We start from the raw sequence: 24249 nt of genomic DNA, 5'->3' as shown, positions 1-24249 counted from the left end.
CTCATCAAGTTGCCCAGGCAGGTCTCGAACCCGCGGGCTCAGGTAATCCACTCACCTCAGTCTCCCAAAGCGTGGGATTACAGGCTGAGCCACTGAGCCCCCCCATATCTTCTTTTGAGAACTGCGTATTCATATCTTTTGCCCACTTTCTTTTGAGAACTGGGTATTCATATCTTTTGCCCACTTTGTAATGAGGCTGTGTGTTTTCTTATTTTCAGCATGTTTGAGTTCCTTGTAGATTCTAGATGTTAGGCCTTTGTCAGACATGGAGTTGGCAATTTTTTCCAATCTGTGGGCTGTCTCCCCACTTTCTTGATGGTTTCTTTGGCTTTGCAGAAGCCTGTCAGTTTGATGAGGTCCCACTTATATGTTATCTCTTAGGGCCTGGGCACTTGGGGTTTTGATCAGGAATTGGTTGCCAGTTCCAACTTCCATAAGGGTGTCTCCTGCATTTTCTAAGGGTCTTATAGTTTGAGGTTTTATGTTTAGGTCTCTTATCCATTTAGAGTTAATTTTTGTGTATGGGGATAGGCAGGGGTCCTGTTTCAATCTTCTGTATGTGGTCAGCCAGTTTTCCCAGCACCATTTCCTGAATAGGTTCTCCTCTTTCCAGTGGTTGGTGGTGGAGACTTTGTTAAAGATGAGTTGGTTGGGAAATTGAGGTTTTGCTTCTGGAATCTCAATTCTATTCCATTGATCTATATGCCTGTTCTTGTACCAATATCAGGCTGTTGTGATTATTGTAGCTTTGTAATAAAGTATAAAGTCTGGGAGTGTGATACCTCCTGCTTTTTTTTTTTTTTTTTGCTGAGGATGGTTTTGGCTGTTTGTGATCGTTTATGTTTCCATATGAATTCCTGTATTGTTGTTTCTAGGTCTGAGAAGAATACTACTGGTAATTTGATGGGTATTGCATTAAATCTGTAGATTGCCTTAGGTAGAATGGGCATCTTAATGATGTTGATTCTTCTGATCCATGGGCATGGAATATTTTTCCACTTGTTTGTGTCATCTTTGATTTCTTTGAGCAGTGTTTTGTAGTTTTCATTGTAAAGGTCTTTCATATCTCTGGTTGGGAAGATGCCAAGGTATTTCATTTTTTTTGTGGCTATTGTGAATGGAATTGTGCTTTTTATTTTGGTTTCTGTTTGTTTACTATTGGTGTATAGAAATGAGACTGTCTTTTGCACATTTATTTTATACCCTGAGACTTTGCCAAAGTCCCTTATCAGTGCAAGGAGGTTTTTGACAGATTCTCGTGGGTTTTCAAGGTTTAGAATCATATCATCTGCAAGGAGAGAGAACTTGACTTCCTCTTTTCCTGTTTGGATACACCTCATCGCCTTCTCTTCTCTGATTGCTCTAGCTAGGATTTCCAAAACTATGTTGAACAGGAGGGGTGAGAGTGGGCATCCTTGTCTTGTTCCAGTTTTCAGGGGAAATGGTTCCAATTTCTGTCTGTTTAGCAGTACGCTGGCTGTGGGTTTCTCGTAGATGGCTCTTACTATTTTGAGGTGTTTCATCTATGCCTAGATGTTTGAGGGTTTTTATCAAAAAAGGATGCTGGATTTTATTAAAAGCTTTATCTGCATCTAATGATATAATCATGTGGTTTTTGTTTTTACATCTGTTGATGTGTTTTATTACATTTATAGCCTTATGAATGTTGAACCAGCCTTGCATCCTGGGGATGAAACCTACTTGGTCATGGTGGATGATTTTTGAGATGTGTTGTTGAATCCGGTTTGCTAGAATCTTGTTGAGAATTTTAGCATCTATGTTCATGAAAGATATTGGCCTGTAGTTCTCGTTCTTTGTTGGGTCTTTACCTGACTTGGGTATCAATGTGATGTTAGCTTCATAAAATGATTTTGGGAGAGTTCCATCTTTCTCAATCACCTGGATACTTTCAGTAGGATTGGTATGAGTTCCTCCTTGTATGTTTTGTAGAATTCTGCTGGAAAGTCATCTTGTCCAGGGCTTTTTTTTTGTAGGTAGTTTTCTTATGCCATAGTCAATTTTCTGGATTGTTATTGGTCTATTTAGGGTCTCAATTTCTTCTTGTTTCAACTTAGGGAGGTTGTGTGATGTCAGAAAGTCCTCCATTTCCTTCAGGTTTTCAAGCTTGTTTCTATGCCAGTGTACATAGTTGTCTTTGATAATGTTTTGTATTTCTTTAGGATCAGATATGACTTGTTCTTTTGTGTTTCTGATTGTTTTTATTTGGGCTTTTTCTCTCTTTTCTTGGTCAGTCTAGCTAGGGGACCATTAATCTTGTTTATTCTTTCAAAGAACCAGCTCTTTGTTTCGTTGATTTTTTGTCTTATCTTTTTGTCTTCTATGTCCCAGATTTGGGCTTTTATTTTGGTGATCTGGATTCTTCCACTGAAGTTAGGGTTTTGATGGTCTTGCTTTTCCAGATATTTTCAATATTTATCTTTTCTATATACTTTTCCAATTTAGGTATCATAATTTGTATGCTTACTTTATGTCTATATTATGTTTGTCATGCCTTATTAAAATTTGAATATTAGTAATTTTTGACATAATTTTAAATATTTTAGTTGACAAAAACTATTTGTATACATTTATGGAGTACAATGTGATTTTATGGTATATGTATACATTTTAGAATGATTAAATCAAGCTAGCTAACGTATTCATCACCTCACATACTTATTTCTTTATGGTGAGAACATTTAAAATCTACTCTTTTTGCACTTTTGAAATATACTATGCAGTATTAGTAACTATAGTCACCAGGCTGTACAGTGTATGACTAAAACGTATTATTCCTGTCTAACTCAAACTTTGAATTCTTTGACCAATATCTCTTCTTTCCCAGTCCAACCTGCTACTTTAGCCTCTGGTAACTACCATTCTGCTCCCTACTTTTGAGAGTTCACCCTTTTGAGATTCTATAAATAAGTGAGATCATGTGGTATTTGTCTGTCTTTCCTTGGCTTATAAAAGCAAGATAATATCCCATTGTGTATATATACAACAGATTGGGAGACATATTTGCAAAACAATACATCTGATAAGGGGTTAATATTCAAAATATGTAAGGAAATCAACCCAATGACAGGAAAACAAATAGCTCAATTTAAAAATAGGCAAAAGACCTAAAAAGACATTTCTTGAAAGAAGACATGTAAGTGATCAGCAGGTATATGAGAAAATGCCCAATATCACTACTTATTAGGAAAGTTCAAGTTAAAACCACAATGAGATATCACATGCGTTAGGTTTGTTATTATAAAAAAAGATAAAAGATAAGTGTTGATGAGCATGTGAAGAATAGTTTCTTAAAATATTTTATTTTAAAGATGTGGGGTACAATTCAGGAACGGGTATACAGGTGGCCATTGTAGAGGTAAAGTTTTGGCCTCCCTGAAGTACCTATTTTGCCTGGTTTAAGATCGAGTACCCTTGTTGATACTGTGTCTCCCCCAGCCCCCACCCTGGCAGTATCTTGCTACTGCCAATTCCTTTCTTATTGTATTATGGTAAATGTTCAGGGCCTGCTCATGAGTAAGAACATAATTCCTCATGAGTGGAATAGGTTTTTTTAGTATAAAGAATTAAATTTTATGCAGTTAAGTTTATCAGTCATTTTCTGTTAACATTTTTCTTTGCTCTTAAGTTTAGAAAACCATTCTCCATTTTGAGATAAAATTAACAATTCACCTACGGATTTATCTAATTGTTTTAAAGTTTAATATTTGAAATTTTAACTCTTACTCCATATAGACTTTTTAATGTATATTTTGGGCAAGGATAACTTTTTCTAAATAGAAAACCAATTTTCTCAGTACTATTGTTTGATAATCCTCTCACTGCTTTTGCATACTAACTTTGCACATTAATTGTATATATATGATGATACTTTATTTTCCATTGATATACCTTTCTATTTTTATATTACTTAATTCAATTATAATTTCAGAATATATTTTTATCATTACTCTTTTTTGTCAACATTTTCCTGGATTGCTTACCTTTTTTTCTCTTCCAGGTGAACTTTAGAATTATTTTGTTAAAAATATTTTAAAACATTTGAAGGGTGGACACATAACATTAATAAGGGTATCTGATCTCAAACCAGGTGAAATGGGGACCAAAAGGAGGCCCATGCTTTACCTTTAGATGACCACTTATCTACCTAATCTTGAATTGTACCTCACATCTTTAAAGTAAATAAAAATAAATTTAAAAAATATTTTAAAATGCAAAAAGTTTTAATTAAATAATTACAATAAACTTTAATAGTTTTCTTCATATAGATCTTTTACATTTTAGGGTAAGTTCCAACAACAGCTTAAAAACTAAGTATGTTTTCTCTTATGAATGGGATAATTTTTCATGACATTTTATGAGTGTTATTGCTGATATTTAGGAGAGTCATTTTTTTTAATCGATTGTAGTTTGCCATTTAAGCAACTTTATTATCTGTGCTGAATGAAACCATTGTTTGTTGATACCAGTAGGTTTCTACATAGACAAGTCTATTATATTTAAACAATGCAAATTTTGTCTTTGAAATTTCAAAATGTATACTTCCAAACTCTGTTTTAAAATGGAAGTAGAATTCACATGACATAAAATTCACCATTATAACCATTTTAAAGAGAATTGTAATTCAGTAGCTCTTAGTATATTCAGAATGTTGCGCAACCATCACAACTATCTAGTTTCAGAGTATTTTCATTTCCCCAAAAGAAGACTCTGTACCCCTCAAGCAGTCACACCCTCTCTGTCCAGTCTCTGTCAACCACCGATGTGCTTTCTGTTTCTATGGATTTGCCTATTTTGGATATTTTGTATAACTGTAAGTAAAATCATATAATATATGACCTTTTGTTCCTGACTTCTTTCACTTAGCATAATGTTTTCAAGATTCATTCATGCTGTAGCATAAGTTAGTACTTCATTCCTTTTTGTATGGACATATCACATTGTGTATCTATTCATCAGTTGATAGACATTTGAGTTGTTTTACCTTTTGGCTATTATTGAATAGTGCTATTACAAACATAAGTGAACAAATATCTATTTGAACACTTGTTTTCAATTCTTCTGAGTATATACCTGGCAATGAAATTTCTGGGACATATAATAATTTTATATTTTACTTTTTGAGGGACCAACAGATAGTTTACTAGAGTGGCTGCATCATTTTTGCATTCTCACTAGTAATGTACAAGAGTTCCAATTTTTCCACGTCTTCACGAGCACTTGTATTCCATTTTTCTGAATATAGCAATCCTAGTGGATATAAACTGACATCTTATTGTGGATCTGATTTGCATTTTTCCAGTGCTTAGTGATGTTGAACATCTTTTAATGCAATTATTGAGTATTTGTATATCTTCTTTGGAGGAAAGTCTATTCAATTTATTTGTCCATTTTTGAATTGAGTTGTTTGTCTTTTTATTTTTGAATTGTAAGTGTTCTATATATCTTGGATACTGGACCCTTATCAGATACATTATTTGCAAATAATTTCTTCCATTTGGTGGGTTGTCTTTTAATTTTCATGATGGTGTCATTTGATACACAAAATGTTTTAATTTTGAAATTCAGAGTATCTATTTTTTTTCTTTCATTTATTGTGCTTTTGGTATCATATCCAAGAAAGTATTGCCAAATCTGAGGTCATGAAGATTTCCCCGCAGATTTTCTTCTAGGAGTTTTATAGTTTTACTTATTACATTTAGTACTTTAGTGCACTTTAATTTTTGTTTAAAATATATCTCTTATTCTATTTTTCTTTTTTATTTGATATTGACAAATTTTAATGAAATATGAGACAAAAAATGATGCTATAATATGTGTATACAATCTGGAATGATTGAATTAAGCTCGTTAATATATATATCACTTGAAATACTTATCATTTATTTTTCTTATCTAAAACATTGTACCTTTTGACCGATAACTTCCCACTTTCCCTAATTCCCAGCCTCTGGTAATCACTGTTCTGCTCTCTGCTTCTATGTTTGATTGCTTTAGATGCCAAATATAAATGAGAACATGTTGTATTTGTCTTTTTGTGCCTGGCTTATTTTGCTTAACATAATGTCTTTCAGGTCCATTCATGCTGTTGCAAATGATAGGATTTTCCTCTTTTTATAAGGCTGAATTGTATTTCACTGTTTATATATACACTGCATTTTATTTACCTATTCATTTGTTTGTAGACACTTAAGTTATCTTCATCACTTGGCTACTGTAAATAATACTGCAAGAAATGTAGCATGCAGATATCTCTTTGACATACTGATTACAATTCCTTTGGATTTATTATACTCAGGAGTGAGATTGCTGTATCATATGATAGCTATCTTTTTAGTTTTTGAGATGCCTCCATACTGCTTTTCAAAATGGTTTTATTAGTTAACAGTTCTGCCAAAAGTATACAAGCGTTTCCTTTTCTCTACATCCTTGCCAACACTTGTTATCTTTCATCTTTTGATAATAATGTGAAGTGATAGCTTCTTGTGGTTTTAATTTGCATTTCTCTAATGCTTACTGATGTTGAGCATTTCGAAAATATATCTGTTGGTCATTTGTATATCTTGCTTTGAGAAATGTCTATTCAGGTCCTTTGCCCATTTTTAAATTCTTTTTTTAAATTATAAAGATGTGGGGTACAATTCAGGGTTAGGTATACAAATGTTGATTATGCAGGTACCTTTGTTGATGAGGTATGCCCCTCCTTCCTCTAGTACTTTCCCTCAACTGCCAATCCCACCCCGTCTCCCTGACAGTTTCCCACTACTGCCAATCCCTTTCTTATAGTATTATAATAAATGTTCAAGGTCCACTTATGAGTGAAAACATATGGTACTCTGTTCTTTATTTCTGTGATAGATTACTGAGTATGATTGGCTCTAAATCCATTTTTAAATTGGGCTATTTTCTCCCATTCCATAGGTTGCTTCTTCACTCTGTTAATTACTTCCTTTGCTGTGTGGAATATTTGTAGTTTGATATAATCCCATTTGTGTATTTTTATCTTCTGTTGCCTTCATTCCATTTGTAAAGTGTATTATATTTATTTATTTACATATATTGAACTATCTTGTGTTACTAGGATAATCTCACTTAGTCATAGTATATAATCCTTTTACTATGCTGTTGTGTTCAGTATGCTAGTATTTTGTGGAGGATTTTTTCATCCATATTGGTAAAGAACATTGATATGTGGGTTCTTTTTCTTGTAATAGCTTTGTTCTTTGTATTAGGGTAATATTGGTCTTATAAAGCAAGTGAGGAAGTGTTTTCTCTTTTTCTATTTTATTGGAAGATTATGGGAAGGATAGGTGTTAATTCTTCAAACATTTGGTATAATTTAGTGTCACCATCACAGCTCACTGCAACCTCGACTTCCTGGGCTCAAGTAGTCCCTCCACCTCAGCCTCTCAAGCAACTGAGACTACAAGTATGCACTACCATACCCATCAAAAATTAGCTATTTAAAAAAATTTTTTCTAGAGATGAGGTCTCATTATGTTGTCCAGACTGACCTCAAACTCCTGGGCTCAAACAATCATCCTGCCTTGCCCAGAGTGCTGGGATTACAAGTGTGAGCCACTGTGCCTGGCCTACCTTCTTGAATACTCATTTATCTTCTCCTTGGATTTATAAGCAGGCAACCTAGTAGCTTCTCCCTCCTGTCTTTCCTTAATTGTCATGTTTATTTCATTACTAAAAACTGATACCTTCACATTATTAACTAATTGAAAATTGGTTTTTCAGGAATTGATATAAGTCAATTAAAATTTCAAAATTAGAGTCAGAAGTTAATGAGAAAAGAATTCAGTTCACACAACTAGTGTAGTAGCTTTCATCCATGAAAGAGAAGACTCCTATTTATTTAGGTTTATCTTCAATGCTAGAGGGAAAAAAATCCTAACGACTTCTCACTGGAGCCCATTTTCTGAAAAATTTATTATTTTGGTGTTTTTTTTAAGAGAATAATTTTGTGTAAATTAGTGCCTGACACATTTTGGACACAACAGATAATAAAAATAAATATTTAGTTATGTCATAACATACTTCCATGATAAATGTAAAAAATAAAATAAAATTAATATGTATATAATTAATATAGAGTATACTTAATAAACATATAAGTACATATGCAGTAAAGTATACTTTGTTTATAAAAAGTTCATATCCTTTTTTGCTATTAACATTATGACTAACTCTCTTGAGAAGCAAAGAAAAACAATCACAAATGACTCAAATGTAACATTAGTTATATAGGTTTACCAAAAAGAGAAAATGTATATATTGCAATACATGCTAAAATCAATTTTTTTTTCTAGGACATACCGAGGGAGAGCATATTTTAAACGGAACTTTCATAAACAAGCAACTCAAGATTTTTCTGCTGCAGTTCACTTAGATCCTAGTAACTGGGTAGCATTCTATTATCGAGCTTGCTCATTTAGAAAGAGTAACCCTTTTAGAGCGCTACAGGATTATAGCGTTTCAGGTACTTTGCTATCAACTGCATGTATACAGGAATCTAACCAGGTGCTGATAGATTCAGCATCTCAGTTTCATAGCACAGAATACTAATGTGGGATCGCTAATGTAATATGTATATTACTATATATGACTATATATCAGTATGTATAATATATGCTTATTCATTTACATATACTACATATAATGTATATGTAATCAAGTACTGTATATTTAAAAGCTATAATGGTTTACTAGAGGTGTTTCTAATATGCCCTTTTACTGTATGTATATGTGTGGGCTGAATCCCTTTTGCCCTGATCTTCCTTTGAAAACTTCTTTCTCATACTTCTCTCTTCTTTAAGGTTTGGGCTTCCTATGCCTCCCCACCTTTTTTCTAGGCTTTCACAATAATTCAAAATTCCTCTTATTTAATTATTCATAGCAGACATGCTTGATTTTGTCCTTAGTCCTTTCCTATAGACTAGCCTAAGAAGTTTTATTATGCACAACCAAAAAGGACCCTTAAGATATTTTTGATTCTGGGCATAGAGTAAGTGCTCAGTAAACAGTCCCCAACAGAATGAATGGGCCCACTGTGACTGACAAAACACAGCTTGAGCCCAGCACTGCCGGCATGGTTACATTAACTTGGGTGCAAAGTTCTAGAATCCCCTGAGGGAGCATCCAGAGATGAAGAGATAACTGGACTCCCAGAGGGAAGGAAATCTAAGATGCTTGTTACTTGATGGTCTTAAGTCTGTTTGCTTCTAAGGTTATCCTTCCTATTAATATTAAAATAAAATAAATCTCATTCTGTGAGCTGAGAGGAGTCTAGTGCCCTCCTCTCATTTCCAAGGATTCTTGGGAAGGAGGACTAAGGATTCCTGTTCAATTCTCTTTGCATCCAATTGCTGCTCTTGACTGGATTCCTCATCATTACTCACCCACTCACTTCTTGTGATTGCTGTTCTCTCTGCTTTGCTTTTCTCCCGGTCTTACATTCCCCAGTGTTTTATCAACACAAGTATGTTATGTCTATTGACCTGTTACTGAATGCTTTAGGGTTCAGAGGATAAGTTTAGCACATACAACTTAAATTCAAAGATCAAGCACCCCCATTTTTGGAAGTTCATCTGACTATCAGCCCTGTTCATCTGCCACTGGCCAAATCTCTTTCTCCCTAGCTTTCCTTTAAAGGCTTCTTTCTCAAATTTCCCTCTTCTCTAAGTTTTAGGCTTCTCATACTTCCTCTCCTCTTCCTTCTAGGCTATCACAATAATTCAAAATTCCTCTTATTTAATTATTCATAGCAGACACGCTTGATTTTGTCCTTAGTCCTTGCCTATAGATTAGCCTAAGAAGTTTTATTATGCACAACCAAAAAGGACCCTTAAGATATTTTTCTAAGCTAGTAATAATATCAAACATTTCTTGAGTATTTTGCTACTTGTCAAGCACTATTCTAAGTGCCAAATAGGGAGTATTTAAATGAACATTTAGAATAATGCTATGAGGTAGGTACTATTTTCGTTCATATTTTACCTATGAGAAAAACAAAAGTACAGAGAAGTTAAATAACTCTAATTTTTTTAAGGAGTTTTTTTTCATTTCTCTAGAACATCCATGAAAACCACAGCTGACTTTTTTATTGCTAGTCAATCATACTGTGAACTGAGCAGTCAGACTGCCTTCAAGTGATCACAATCATGTACCACATAATGTTTCAGTCAACATTGGACTGCATATACCATAGTAGTCCCATAAGATTATAAAGGAGCATATAGAGAAACTTGATATATGGCATTTGATATTGGTATTGCAGATCAAGTAGGGGAAATGATTAATATTCATTAATGGTGCTGGAACATTTGGTTTTCCATATGAAAAATATATATAAATAAAAATATATATACCATCTAGGTTGGTGCAAGTACATTTGATGATGTTTGCACGATGCAGAAATCACCTAATGAAGCATTTTTCAGAACAAAGCCCTGTCATTAAGTAATGCACGACTGTATTTCCTTAATCTGCATGATCATCAGTGACGCTGGATGCTTAGGCCAAATCTGGTACTGTGGAATATTTGTGCCTCAAACTGTGAACGTTATGAACATTTTCCGCAAAACTTACCAACCTAAGTAGAATGGGCTGGAGAAGCTTAGAAAATATGTGCCAAAACTTGTGGGAAACTCATCTAATTCACTAACGTTTTTGAAAGTGAAGGAGACATCAGTAAGTGTGAACATGAGATGACCTCTAGACTGGTTACTGATGAGCGTCAACACAGCTAGAGTACTGAGTTTCTTTTTGCCACTTGCTTCTGTTATTTGGGATGGGCATAGTCAAATTGCCTGCCTTAACTCCAAATTCTGCTTGTCTTGGCATAGTCTCTGCAGCTACCCATCCTGGCTTGTGTGTAAGCCTGCCTTCTGCCTTCTGCCCTGGTGCAGACTAGTACTCAAGCTTGTTCCTTGACCGGTAATAATGTCTTCGTGATAATAACAGGCCTTCAAGGGTCATGGCATCCTTCTTACTGGAGTTAGATTCCAGGCCAGTCTTTGCCATTGACTTACATAATAACTGTGGTCAAGGTACCTTCCCTCTTTGGACCTTAATCTTCTCATCTGCAAAGTAAGTGGACTATACTAGGTTACCACCAGGTTTCTTTTAATTCTAATGAGTTTGTGAACCATAATAGCCACATTGTTATTAATAAACACATACATTTTTATGTTTAATTTTTTTACTCTTCAAATACACTCATTATAGATATATTACATGTGTTAAAAAATTAGAATAAGCAATAGGAAGGCTATAGACTAAAATATAATTCATATGTGGTTGTTCAGTACCTGAGTAAGATATATGCTTTTATTTTTAAGCTCTCATAAATGATAGCTATGAGAATCTTTATTGTTTTCTACATCGGGGCATTCTCTATGCACATCTAAAGCTTTGGATGCTGGCAATTTGTGACTTTGAAACTGTTATATCTCTAGAAAGGTATGTTTTTCTTTTTCATACTTATTGATTTCACTTTTGTATAAACTTTTAAAAATCTTTTTTATTTTAAAGATGTGGGGTACAGTTCAGGGTTAGGTATACAAATGTTCATTATGTAGGTACCTTTGTTGATGAGGTGTGCCCCCCTCCTTCCCCAGGCAGATTCTCACTACTGTCAATCCCATTCCCCCAACTCCCCTCTCGGCAGTTTCCTACTATGCCAATCCTTTTCTTAGAGTATTACAATAATTGTTCAAGGTCCACTTATGAGTGAGAATATGTGATACTCAGTTCTTTGTTTCTGTGAAAGATCACTCAGTATTATAGACTCTAAGTCCATCCAGGTTGCTGTGCAGTTCATGATTTTGTTCTTCTTTATGGCTGCATAATATTCCATTGTGTATCTGTACCACTTTTTTTTATCCAGTCCTCTTTGATGGGCAGCACAGTTGATTCCACATTCATGCTACTGTTAACAATGCTGTGATAAACATACGTGTGCAAATCTTTTTTATAGAGTGATTTGAGTTCTTCCAGGTATATTCCCAGTAGGGGGATTGCAGGGTCATATGGAAGGTCAATTTTTAGATCTTAAAGCAGAGCAGGAGGAATCACACTCCCAGACTTTAAACTCTATTAGAAAGCTACAGTAATAAAAACAGTCTGGTATTGGTACAAGAACAGGCACATAGACTAATGGAACAGGATGGAGATTCCAGAAAAAAAACCTCAATTTCTCAACCAATTCATCTTTGATAAAGCCTGCACCATCAATGACTGGGGATAGGAGAAACTATTCAGTAAATGGTGCTGATAAAACTGGCTGACCACATGCAGAAGATTAAAACAAGATTCCTACCTATCACCGTACACAGAAATCAACTCTAAATGGATCAAACACCTAAATGTAAAACCTCAAACTATAAGAACCTTAGAAAATGCAGGAGATACTCTTATGGAAATTGGAACTGGCAACCAATACCTGATCAAAATCCCAAGTGCCCATGCCATAAGAGATAAGATAGACAAATGGGACCTCATTAAACTGACAAGTTTCTGCAAAGCCAAAGAAACCACCAAGAGAGTGGGGAGACAGCACACAGACTGGGAAAAAATATTGGCCAACTGTATGTCTGACAGAGGCTTAACATCTAGGATCTACAAGGAACTCAAACGTGCTGAAAAGAAAAACATAAACAGCCCCATTACAAAGTGGGCAAAAGATATGAATAGACAGTTCTCAAAGAAAACATACGAGCAGCCAACAGGTAAATGAAAAATTGCTCAGCCTCACTAGTCATCAAAGAAATGAAATTAAAACTGTGCTGAGATACCGCCTAACTCCAGTCAGGATGGCTATCATCAATAACTCAAAAAACAACAGGTGCTGGAGAGGATGCGGCGAAAAGGGAACAAACACTTCTACACATTGGTGGGAATGTAAACTAGTATAGCCTCTGTGGAAAACTGTATAAACTTTAAAAACTGAGATGAAAGAAAAGCTTTCCCCCCCTCATTATTGATTATATAGTAGAAAATTGGACAATTATAAGGTCATCCTAGGATTAGAAGAGTACGTCCAAAAATAAGATCACTTCTAAAATAAGTCCTGTTCTCAACATCTGTTTACCTCAGGTGCTTCTGCAAATTTTAGAGGTTGAATGCATTTGTGGAGTTCATGCTTAAAAAATCAACAGTTATAAAGAGGAGGTTGGGGATACCCAGGCTAGACCTTTTTGAGGTTAACTTCATGGGAAATTGTCATCAAGATTTAAAATGACAAAATAGCCTGCTTTATATATCATTGTTATGTACAACATACAATTCAGTAGAAGGCAATCCTTTATTTAGAACTTTTCGCTTCATTTTGTTTAGCAATGCAAAAGCAAAAAGCCAATGCCATTTAGACTGTAGGTTCACGAAGAAACACAGACTTAAAGTTAAACACACTAGTCAGAAAGTCAAACTGTAAACGACAGAATTTAGTTAATTCCTCTTTACAATGAAGTCTTTATTAAAATGTCAGAAAGAATAATTACGTCAATTTCATGCCAACCAGAAGACTGTTTATTTAACTTATCCAAGGTAAACTTTGAACTTGACACAGGAGATTCATGGAATGTGGCTCCATAATGACCAGGGTGGTATTCTTTTGGACATTTTTGAGTCAGCTAGGAAAAGAAAAGAGTGTCAGTTCCAGAGAGTTAGAAAGTGAGTGGTAGGAACTCTGGTGTCTAGGCAAGAGGTCAGGTCTTCCATGAGACTGGACTATTGAATGTGTGGTTTTCTCATTTTGAAGTAGAGGCATCAAACATGACAATATTTAAGACCATTTCCACACTGAAAATTGTTTTATTCTAACAGAGGAAAACAATGTTTGATACAGAAAAGTGGCTGTGTTAAATACCTGTTGTGGAGAGGATTTTTACCTCCAAGCCAACAACCCCTTGAATATGACTGTCAGTGTTACTCTTGGTCAATATACATAGTCTGAGGCAAAGATTTTTGAATTGAGGAAAAAAAAGCTAATCTTGTATTGGAAATAACTTAAGATGAGGTCAAGGAAGAGTTGGTTTTTGCTAAGAGTCTAGGAAACTTTAGGAATTCTGTTTCTCATATAGACTACAAATGCTGATTCCCCCCCAAAAAACTTTATAAAGGTGTTTATAATTTTTAATAGAGAATAGTTAGTATTTATTTTGCTTTAGTAACGTATTAAAAATACTCTGATATATATTGATGTATGTATTTCATTCATAATTGGAGAAAATCTAGAATAATTAAAAATGTTTAACAAGATTTTTGCTTCTTCATTTTTTTAGAACTGTTACTTTGGCTTATATAAATATTGGCCTTATACATCTGCTATACCTGGACAACTACACTGAAGCCATTTGGCAATTTTCTGAAGCTATTAGAATTGATCCGTTATGCATTCAAAGTTATATTTGTCGAGCAGAAGCCTATTATAAGGTATTTAAAGTTTGAGAACCTTTATTTTTTAAAGTTTTAATTTCCTGTGTCTTTGTTCAGTATAATTTTTAAAATATTAAAAATATTTTCTTTAGCTAATTATAGGAGCTAATGTACATATACATAATAAATGTTAAGCAGAAATAGTTAACTACAATTGTCTGTTTATAAAGCCTCTACTTATGAAGTATTCATTTTTGAAAATCATTCCTTTTTTTCCTTATTACAAAAACACCTTATATTCATTGTAGTAATATATCTATGTGAATAAGAATGTCTGTAATTTCATTCTCTAGAGATAGCTACTGTTAGCATTTTGAATCTATGATCCAATGGTGTGTGTGTGTGTGTGTGTGTGTGTGTGTGTGTGTGTGTGTGTGTGTATACAGGTGAGTGGGTAGGTTGATAAAGTGGGATCCATGCGAAGAATAGGATCCTAACTATTCAAACTTTCCTTTACATTTTGTTTATTAAAAAATAAATGTTACATATCCTTGGTGTAACCATTTCAAAAAGTACAACAAATAATAAAAGTCCTCTAGAATTCCAACCAAATCTGACTTTCCAGATATAGCACTGTCAACTCTTTCTCTGTCCTTCAAAATAGACACCCATTTTCACCACTTCTCCACTGACTACCCTGTTCAAGAACTTGTGATGTCTCATCAGGGTTACTGCAATGACTTTCTGGTCTGCCTGCTTCTGTTTTTTCTGCTTTCGGTGGATTTCAAACACAGCAGCTGCAGTGATCTAGTCAAGACATAAATCAGATTATTTCACTTTTTTTTGCTCAAAATCTTTCAATAGCTTCCATTTGTGTTTAGAATAAAAGCCAAATCCTGCAAAAGTCAAAGGCCTACAAGAGCCCACAGCAACTGATTCCTCTCTGCCTTTCTGTCTTTGCTTTCTGCAAGTCTGCTGTCTATTCTGGTGATAGGTTAGATTATACTGAGGTTAAAAAAGAAAATAAACAACAACAACAAAAACAAAAAACACTTCAAAATCACTGTATTGAAACAAGAAAGGTTTATTTCTTGATCATACTACATGTCCACTGGGATTGCCTGGAGGCTCTGCCCTCTGTTGTCTATGTCTGAGGACCCAGTGATTCAATTCTCATTCAGTGTCCTTATCCTGCTCATGAAGGAGGTAGAGGAACTAGGGCAGGTTCAGTATTGTCCCAAGGTGTTTGCTCTTGACCCCTGTTGGGGAAAGGATGGATATACTCAAATGCTTAGCCTAACCCTGTTGATAAAACCAAGGCCACCTGGGGAATTTGGAGTTTGCTCTGAGTACAAATAGAAATCAAAACCACCAGCATGATAGGAAGGTGTAAGGACATATATTCAAAGATTGTTCTGGAAGGCAAAAATCTCTACACAGTAATGCTTGAATAATTTGTGTTGCATTCACACCATGGAATATGACAAAGTCAATAAAAAATATAAGTAGAACTATGCTAGCTGACTTGGAGGGAGCTCTGTGAGATATTTTTGAGTAAGAAAAGCATGATTCAGCCGGGCTTGGTGGCTCAGCCTGTAATCCCAGTACTTTGAGAGGCTGAGATGAGTGGATTGCCTGAGCCCACGGGTTCGAGACCCGCCTGGGCAACTTGGCGAGACCTCATCTCTACAATAAATCAAAAATTAGCCAGGCGTGGTAGCACGTGCCTGTAGTTCCAGCTACTTGGAGGGCTGAGGAGGAAGGATTGCTGGAGCCCAGCAGGTCGAGGCTGCGGTGGAGGTTGGGGATACCCAGGCTAGACCTTTTTGAGGTTAACTTCATGGGAAATTGTCATCAAGATTTAAAATGACAAAATAGCCTGCTGAGTGACAGAGTGAGACTCCAACTCAAAAAAAAAAAAAGCTTGATTCAGAAAAGAGAATAAGGCGTGTACAATAAGATTCCATGTAAATAAAGCAATTATAATTTTACATATATATAGATGAAAACATATTCCTATGGTGTGGTTTCAGCCTCCAGGCAGAATCCAATCTAAGGTTGCCTTATAGAGGTCTATTAGCAGGGAGGCTGTAGAGATCTGAGAATGAGCCTCCATCTGTCCCAAACCAGGGTTTTTGCAATGCACAGAAATGTATGGTTGGTAAACCAGTTGTGGACATAAGAATATATGCTTTATTAATTACACTAGCATGTGCAGGGTCAGCTTACAAAGCAACAGGCTTGAAGTTTCACAGAAGTTCTCCAATTTCCTCTAAGCAGTTTGTACCATTTCTACAGATACTGCCCACAGATTTGTTTTGTACAATCTCTGCATCACAAGTCATTTTTGCATTAGTATATCTCTTCTTTGCACCAGGATGTCAGAGTAATTGTTGGTTGTCCCAGGTTAATTTTGCTGTGGTCTGTGAAATGCTTCTCTTGTAATATTTCCAATGGTAGTTGATTTTTGTCCCCAAATTTGTACAATTAAAATTATGTTGCTGTGGCCAGTATTCAGGAAATAAGCAATGTTTACTTTTCATTGTTTATCGATGTTAAACAGATCTCTTTTTAATCATTCTTGTATTTTGCTTTATTTTCCATGTGCTTAATTTTTGTGAATGCCTTTTTTCTTCCATTATTTTTAAGTGGAATTGACTTTTAAGTTTTATCTATTGTCCCATGCTAGTTTATTAACATGGATGAAGTTTGGTAATAAAGGTGTTATGGTTGAGGGATTAAAAACTGAAAAGATAAACAGAAAAAGAAAAACACACATGTACATAAACTAGAATATATGCTATAATCTCATTTATGTAAATTTACATATGTACAGGTAAGCATGATCATTTTTCAAAATTAAAGATAATTTTAAAAAAAGTATTATTTTAAAAAACAAAGACTACTTTATAAACATTTAAAAATTCTCTTATTCCATTTGCTTTGATGATTCTTAAGGAAAACAGGTATATTAGGATATGGATTTATCTCTGCAAAATCTCTGTGGTAAAATGTGGGAGGGGATAAATATCAGAAAGGAAGCAATCAGTCGTATTAGGAACTAAGTTTCTGTTTATCATTCAACAGTCACATAAATTGAAAAAGGCAGTAAATGAGTTGTCTCGTGCTATTCACCTTCAGCCAGATGGAATCCAATTATATATAATAAGGTATGAGCGCAGAAGTGGAATCTTTGGGATAACTTGGGATTCAACCAATTGAATGAGGATCATTAGTTCTCTCTCTTGATTCTTCCAGCTTCTTCATTTTATGTTCAGTCTCCCAACACCATCTCCCAACTTTAAGATAATTTATTACATGAGATAACCAGATCTTTCCTTTTGCTCTACTCTGGCATCAAAACACAACTGTTTAGTGTTAAAGTTATTTGAAGCCTTTCTAGGTTACTAGTTATTATATATCTCATGAGAGTAAGGTATCTTATTTTTTACACTTAGGGATATTATTTTATTACCATATATGTAATATGGAAATAATTTCTAACAATCAAACTAGAAAATTAAATAGAATTTATTAAAGAAGTTTGAGCATCTGTGATGTTCCAGTTCTGAGGATGCAAGGTTGTATATTCAAGGCTTGTTGTCCTGAATGATCGTATATGTTTTTCTGGGAAGACAAGGCTACAATATAGTTTTATTGGTGTGATATCAGAAGTGTGAGTGATATGCTATAAAAATACAGATAAAGGGGCAATTAATTCTGCCATGAGGCAGGAAGACAGGGAAGAGAAGAGTCAGGAAAAAAATACATACAAGATGCACCATTTCAACTGAACTTTTACAAGGAGGTTTGTGGGGGGGCAAAGCAATGAGAAACCAGTTTGGAAAGGGGCAAGGAAAGAAGCATGTAATCTACAGTTCAAGAGCAAAGTTAACCCAGGTATGGGTCACGCCTCTAATTCCAATGCTTTGAGAGGATCCCTTGAGCCTAGGAGCTTGATGCTAGACTGGGCAACATGGTGAGACCCCTGCCTCCACAAAATAACAACAACAACAACAACAACAACAACAACAACAACAACAATAATAGTGCTTTTTAATTAAAAAAACCAAAATTGACCTTTTTTTAGAATAAGAATTGTCTCAACCACCAAGCTGCTAGTAATGGAAAAAAGTTCTTGAGAATAATATTTCTAAATGCAGACACAATTAGACATCATTCATCTGACACTGTTGGTGAATGGAAATTTTCACCTAAGTGATTTTTCCCAACATTTGAAACTTTCTTATCTCTATCTATCTATCTATCTATCTATCTATCTATCTATCTATCTATCTATCTATCTATCATCTATCTATCAAGTAGGAGTCTCACTCCCTTGCCTAGGCACTACCATGGCTCCCTGCAGCCTCTACATTCTGAGCTAAAGTGTTCCTCCTGCCTCAGCCTCCTGAATTGCTGGAATTTCAGGCACGAACCACCACATTTGGCTCATTTTTAAATTTTTTTGTAGCAACAAGGTCTCCCTATGTTGCCTAGGCTGGTCTTGAACTCCTGAGATCAAGTGATTCTCTCTCCTCAGCCTCTGGGGTACTGGGATTATAGGCATAGGCCACCGTACCCAGCCTTTTTATAAAATGCGTTTTATTTCAAAAGCTTTTGGGGGGTACAAATGGTTTTTGGTTACATGGTTGCATTGTATAGTGGTGAAGTCTGGGCTTTACCCACCATCCCCACCTGTGCACATTGTACCCAGTAGGTGATTTTTTATCTCTCATCCCACCTTCCTTCTTCTGAGTCTCCAGTGTTCATTATACCCTTCTGTGTGCCTTTGTGGATCTTTCGTTCAGCTCCCACTTATAAGAGAGAACACTCAGCATTGGTTTTCTATTCCTATGGGTAGCATATTTTGGATGGTTGTTTTGATTATGTCTGTAATCAAACATAAACATATGTGTACCTAATAAACCTCAGTGAAGAAAAAGTTACCAAAAAAAATTGTGTTTCAAATGTAGTAGAACTTTCTATAAAGGGACTCTTTGCAAGCAATGAATTACCACTATAAAAAATATATTATAATCTTTATGGATTTATAGACCTGGGAAAATGAAATGGAACAATATTTTCTGATAAGGGCTTTCTTTCTCCTTTAACTCTTGAACCACATTTTAGCTATTTACATAAATACTGCCTTCTTTTTGTGTCCTTAGGACTTTGTTTATCTTTTAATAATTTCTCAGCAACAAAGTATAATGCTTTAAGTACAGATAATTGCCAAAAGAGATTTGAGTGTTCTTTTAGCATTACATTTCCTAAATTGTATTCTCATCACTATGTGCTAATTGATCTATTTAGACTATACAAATGTCTATAATTTTACATTGTTTTTATACATACATATGTAAATTTGAATGAATGTATGGTAATTGTAAAATTTAAAGTAATGACATAGGAATTTTTATCTTAGAAGAATTATTTTTAACTGCTTAGAATAAAAAGTCTATTATTTCTTCCAGAGGACAATATCTTTTGATGATGAAATGCTATGATCTTGCAAAGTTTACTATTTATCAAGTAGCAGAAATAAACAAAGGTAAATATAATTAATGAAAAATTATAACCATTTTAACTTAAGAAATATATCTATAAATTTTTAATGCTATTTGCAATAGCTATTTATAGACATCATGAGGGGTCCACTTTGAAGTCAAAGTTAGATTTTAAAACTTTAGTTTCATATGTGCAAAATCATTTAGTAAAATGATTCATAACAGTAAATTTTGTAGGAGAGATTATTATGGAAATATCAGGCTTTATATTTGGCTGTTTTTGTAATTGGAATATCTTATTGCTTGCTGATAGTAAATAGATTTTAGAGTAATTTATTGATTTTATAATTTGCTGATATGTCAATTTATATTATAAAGAAATATTATTGAATTATTTAACTTCTTTAACATAATTATATTCTAAATCCTTGATACTTAACAAAGATATTGATAAACTTTCCTTTCCTTTTAGGTCTCATTGAGCTGAATTCTATACAGCAAGCACTTATTTATTCATTTTGTGAAAACCATGACAAGGCCATTCAGGTCTTGGAGGCAATCACTTGGAATAGACCTGAGGCGACCATGTATGTTGTATTAGCAAAAGCACAAATGAAGGCCAAGAGAATCAAGGTGAAAAGTTCTCTGAGTAACATTTACTAAACATTAATAGTAACGTTTACTATTAACGAGATGTATATATTGTGTTTAGTATGGTGCTTTAAACATCTTTTACAAATCTATATCATTTATTCTTCTGTTAATTAACATTTGTGCTATTTCCTCTATTGGATCAACTATATCAACATTCCTGGGTTAAACAATTTAATGAGAGCATGTAATCTTTTTTTATACAGTGCTGAATTTGATTTGCTTCTGAGAATCTTTGGGTTTATGAGTGGAATTAACTTTGTTAGATTTGAGTAACAAGGCTTTGTGAATTTGAGTGTTGGTCTCATAGGATAATTTGGGAACATAGTCCTTTTTTATTTGTAAATTAGTGTGTCTAAAGATGCAATTATCTATCCTTTGAGAAGTTGGTAGAAGAAACCTGTAAAAACAACTGCAATATTTTCTTTAATAGATACAGAAATATTCAGTCCTTTTTTTTTCTTCAGTTTTGGTAACTTGCATTTTTCAAGAAATAGGTCAATTTCATCTAAGTTTTCAAATTATTTGCATAAAGTTGCTCATTGTATCACTTATTATCGCTTTAATCTTTGTTGAATCTGTAGTCATAACCCTTTTACAATTTACCAGTGTCTCTTTAATTTTTTTGAGTGGGGGTCTCACTCAAGTCACCTAGGCTAGAGTGCAGTGGCACAGTCACGGCAATCATGGTTCATGGCAGCCTCAACCCCCTGAGCTCAGCATCCCAAGTAGTTAGGAGTACAGTTATGCACCACCATGCCTAGCTAATTTTTTTGTAGAGATGAAGTCTTGCTATGTTGTCTAGGCTGGTCTCGAACTCCTGGGCTCAAGTAATTCTCCCACCTCAGTCTCCCAAAGTGCTGGGATTACAGGTGTGAGCCACCATGTTTAGCCCCTTTTGTATTCTTGATTAATCTTGTCAGAAATATCTTTTCAAAGAAACACATTTTGGTTTTGTGATTCTCTTTGTCTATCTTTGTTTTCTGTTTGATTGAAAACTACTCTTTATAGTCTCTGCTATTTTTATTGAAAGATATTTTTGATGTTTGTCTTAAAATTTCAGTTGGATACTCATTTTGTTAATTTTCAACCTTTATTCTTTTATAATGTAAGCATTTAGCATTATGTATTTTAAAGTCTCATATTTACTAAATTTCATATTTAAACATTTACAGTAGGATTTCTTTTTGACATGAATTCTTTAAACATTTTTAAAACTTCCAGATACACTGTGAAGAGAAATTCTACATTCTGATTATTTGAATGTGTTCAGAATTATTTTTGTAAATCTTCCATGTGTACTTGCAAAAATATGTGATTTTTTTTAAAAGTTTTTTTATTTTAAAGATGTGGGATACAGTTCAGAATTAGGTATGCAAGTGGTCATCGTACAGGTAATAGGTGATTTCTTACTGTTTGGTGTGTATCCAACTGATATTTTATAAATTTTCCTTTGGTCTGATTTTTTAATGCATTGTTCAGGAGGTGTATTTTTACCTAATTGATTTGTCACCAACTAAAATATGTTAAATCATCTACTGATGTTGGTTGTCGGTTTTTCTCTCTTGTTTTTTCAGTTTTTAGTTTATCAATTTGAGACTATTTTGTTACAGACATACAACTTTAGAAGAGTTACTACTCCCTAAAGAATTGAACATTTTATCATTGCTTGGTAACTCTATCTTTAGTAATAATTCTTCCCTTAATGTTTGCTTTGCTACATTATGCTTACTTTATTTTGATTAGTTTTTCTTGGTTATATCTTTTTACTTTTCCATATTCTACATTTTGGGTTCATTGCTTATAAACAGTTTACAACAGGATTTCTGAAACTCTATTCAGATAATACCTTTGTTTTACTTAGAAAATTTATTCCCTGTGATTTTTTTTCTACTTGGATTTGCTTTTGTCAGATTAGTCTTCATCCTTCATTAATTGTGGTGTTTCATGTTTGTCCTTCTTTTTAAATCTCTTCATCACTGTTTATGCTTTATTTAAAAAAATTGTCCATATTCCATTTTTCTCTCTGTTCTTTTTGTTTCACTTTTATTTTAGCTGTTACTGTTTAAGTTGTTGCCATGCATTTACTGCAAAGTCTGAAGTTAAACAATATTGTATAACACTTATCCCTACTTTCCCAACTGAAATATTCTTTTTGTTTTATATTTCAGTTCTGTACTTTAAAAATTCTACAAATTACAATAGAAAATAAAACTACTACTATTATTTTATGTAAATAATATTTATATTTACATAGATGTTCCTCTATTTTCTTCACTCATTTTTTTATTACATGTCATACTGTCCTGAGGTAATTTTTCTTTTTTTCTGAAAGAAAAGTGAATATCTGTCAATAATAAAGCTTTTCATTTTTTTGTTTACTTTATAACAAAATTTTAAGTTGGCAGTGATTTTTTTCCTAAACATTTTCAAGATATTATTAGCTTATCTTTTGGCTTCTATCGATGCTGAGAATTCTCCATTTACATTATCCTTCCTTTTTTGGTATTTTTTTTTTTCTTGAATCTTTGGTTACTTTTAACATCTTCTCTTTGTTCCTAGTATTCTACAATTTCATTACAAGTTGTATAAATTGTGAATTTCTTTATATTTTTCTGCTTGTGAGAAGTTATCTGAATCTATAGATTCATATCTTTCATCTATTCTGAAAAAGTCTTTTCCAGTATTTCTTTAAATATTGTTTCTTTTCCATTCTCTCTATTTTATAGTTCTGGGAGTCTGATTAGATGTATGTTAGGTTTTTCTAGCCTACATTTATCTTACCCTATCTTCATCCCTATTTTATTCTATGTAATTTCCCCCCAGATTTTTCTTCAAGTTCACAAATTCTTTAGCTGTGTCTTCTTGTTTTATTTCAGTAATTTTTTTTTACTTCTGGAAGCTCCATTTAGTTATTTTCAAATTTTGCCTAATCATTTCTAGTAATTTCTTTTTACCCTATCATCTTTGTGATTTCAACCTCATTTCTTTAAATATTTTATAAATATTAACTATTCAGTACCCGACAATTCTAACGTCTGTATTTCTAAGACGTCAAAGGCTGTTGCTTTTTAGGTTTGCCAATTCCCATTAATAGTGGCTAGTCTCCTTCTGTGCTTGCAATCTTTGTTTCTGAGGTTTTTGCTTGATCTTCATCTGTAGGAATCCAAAGGCCTAAATTGAGGCTATTTTCTCCACATAGGATTTGTCTCAGCTATTGTAGGAGTCTGCTAATCCACTGGCTCTTCCCGGGTCCTTCAATTCATTGAATGAGTGCCAGACTCAAATATCTTCCTTGCTGCTCACGTGAACATGATATCTAGATTACAATATTGCTGTTGGTTGCCCTCAGTGCAATTCCTATTCTCCTATTTGTCCACGGTGTGTGTGCCACTCTAGTTTTGGGTTTCTGTGTATGTGTATGTGTATGTGGTTGCCAAAGACACCACCTAGAAACTTTGGCCTAGACAATTTCTTTAGAAACAACTAGTCCACCATTCCAGTCAAAGATTAAGTCCTGACTGTTAATTCTTTGAGATACTTGTTGTTCATATGCATCGTTTTGTGAAATTATGAGTAGTGGTATGGACGACGTGAAATTCTTTAGGATGGTTGTTTTTTCTTTTCTTTTCTTTTCTTTTTTTTGAGTTGGAGTCTCACTCTGTTGTCCAGACTGGAGTGCAGG

The 24249-nt window shown here is 34.0% G+C and overlaps 1 protein-coding gene across 1 annotated transcript in view; it reads left to right on the top strand.

Moving 5' to 3' along the window:
* Positions 1-24249, top strand: part of LOC103268029 — a gene marked incomplete at its 3' end in the record, with an annotated part of 156403 nt that overhangs the window by 117849 nt on the left and 14305 nt on the right. The window contains exons 18-23 of the mRNA XM_008065589.2: positions 8337-8506; positions 11367-11487; positions 14310-14460; positions 17491-17573; positions 19881-19957; positions 20386-20546. Of these exons, the coding sequence (XP_008063780.2) occupies positions 8337-8506; positions 11367-11487; positions 14310-14460; positions 17491-17573; positions 19881-19957; positions 20386-20546 (763 nt within the window). The remainder of the gene's footprint in view (positions 1-8336; positions 8507-11366; positions 11488-14309; positions 14461-17490; positions 17574-19880; positions 19958-20385; positions 20547-24249) is intronic.

The sequence above is a fragment of the Carlito syrichta genome, unplaced genomic scaffold, assembly GCF_000164805.1.
Source record: "Carlito syrichta isolate Samal-C Ts95f unplaced genomic scaffold, Tarsius_syrichta-2.0.1 Scaffold308670, whole genome shotgun sequence".
In the NCBI taxonomy this organism is placed as follows: Eukaryota; Metazoa; Chordata; class Mammalia; order Primates; family Tarsiidae; genus Carlito; species Carlito syrichta.
Note: the sequence above shows the minus strand (reverse complement) of the source record. Positions and strands in the feature narration are given on the sequence as shown.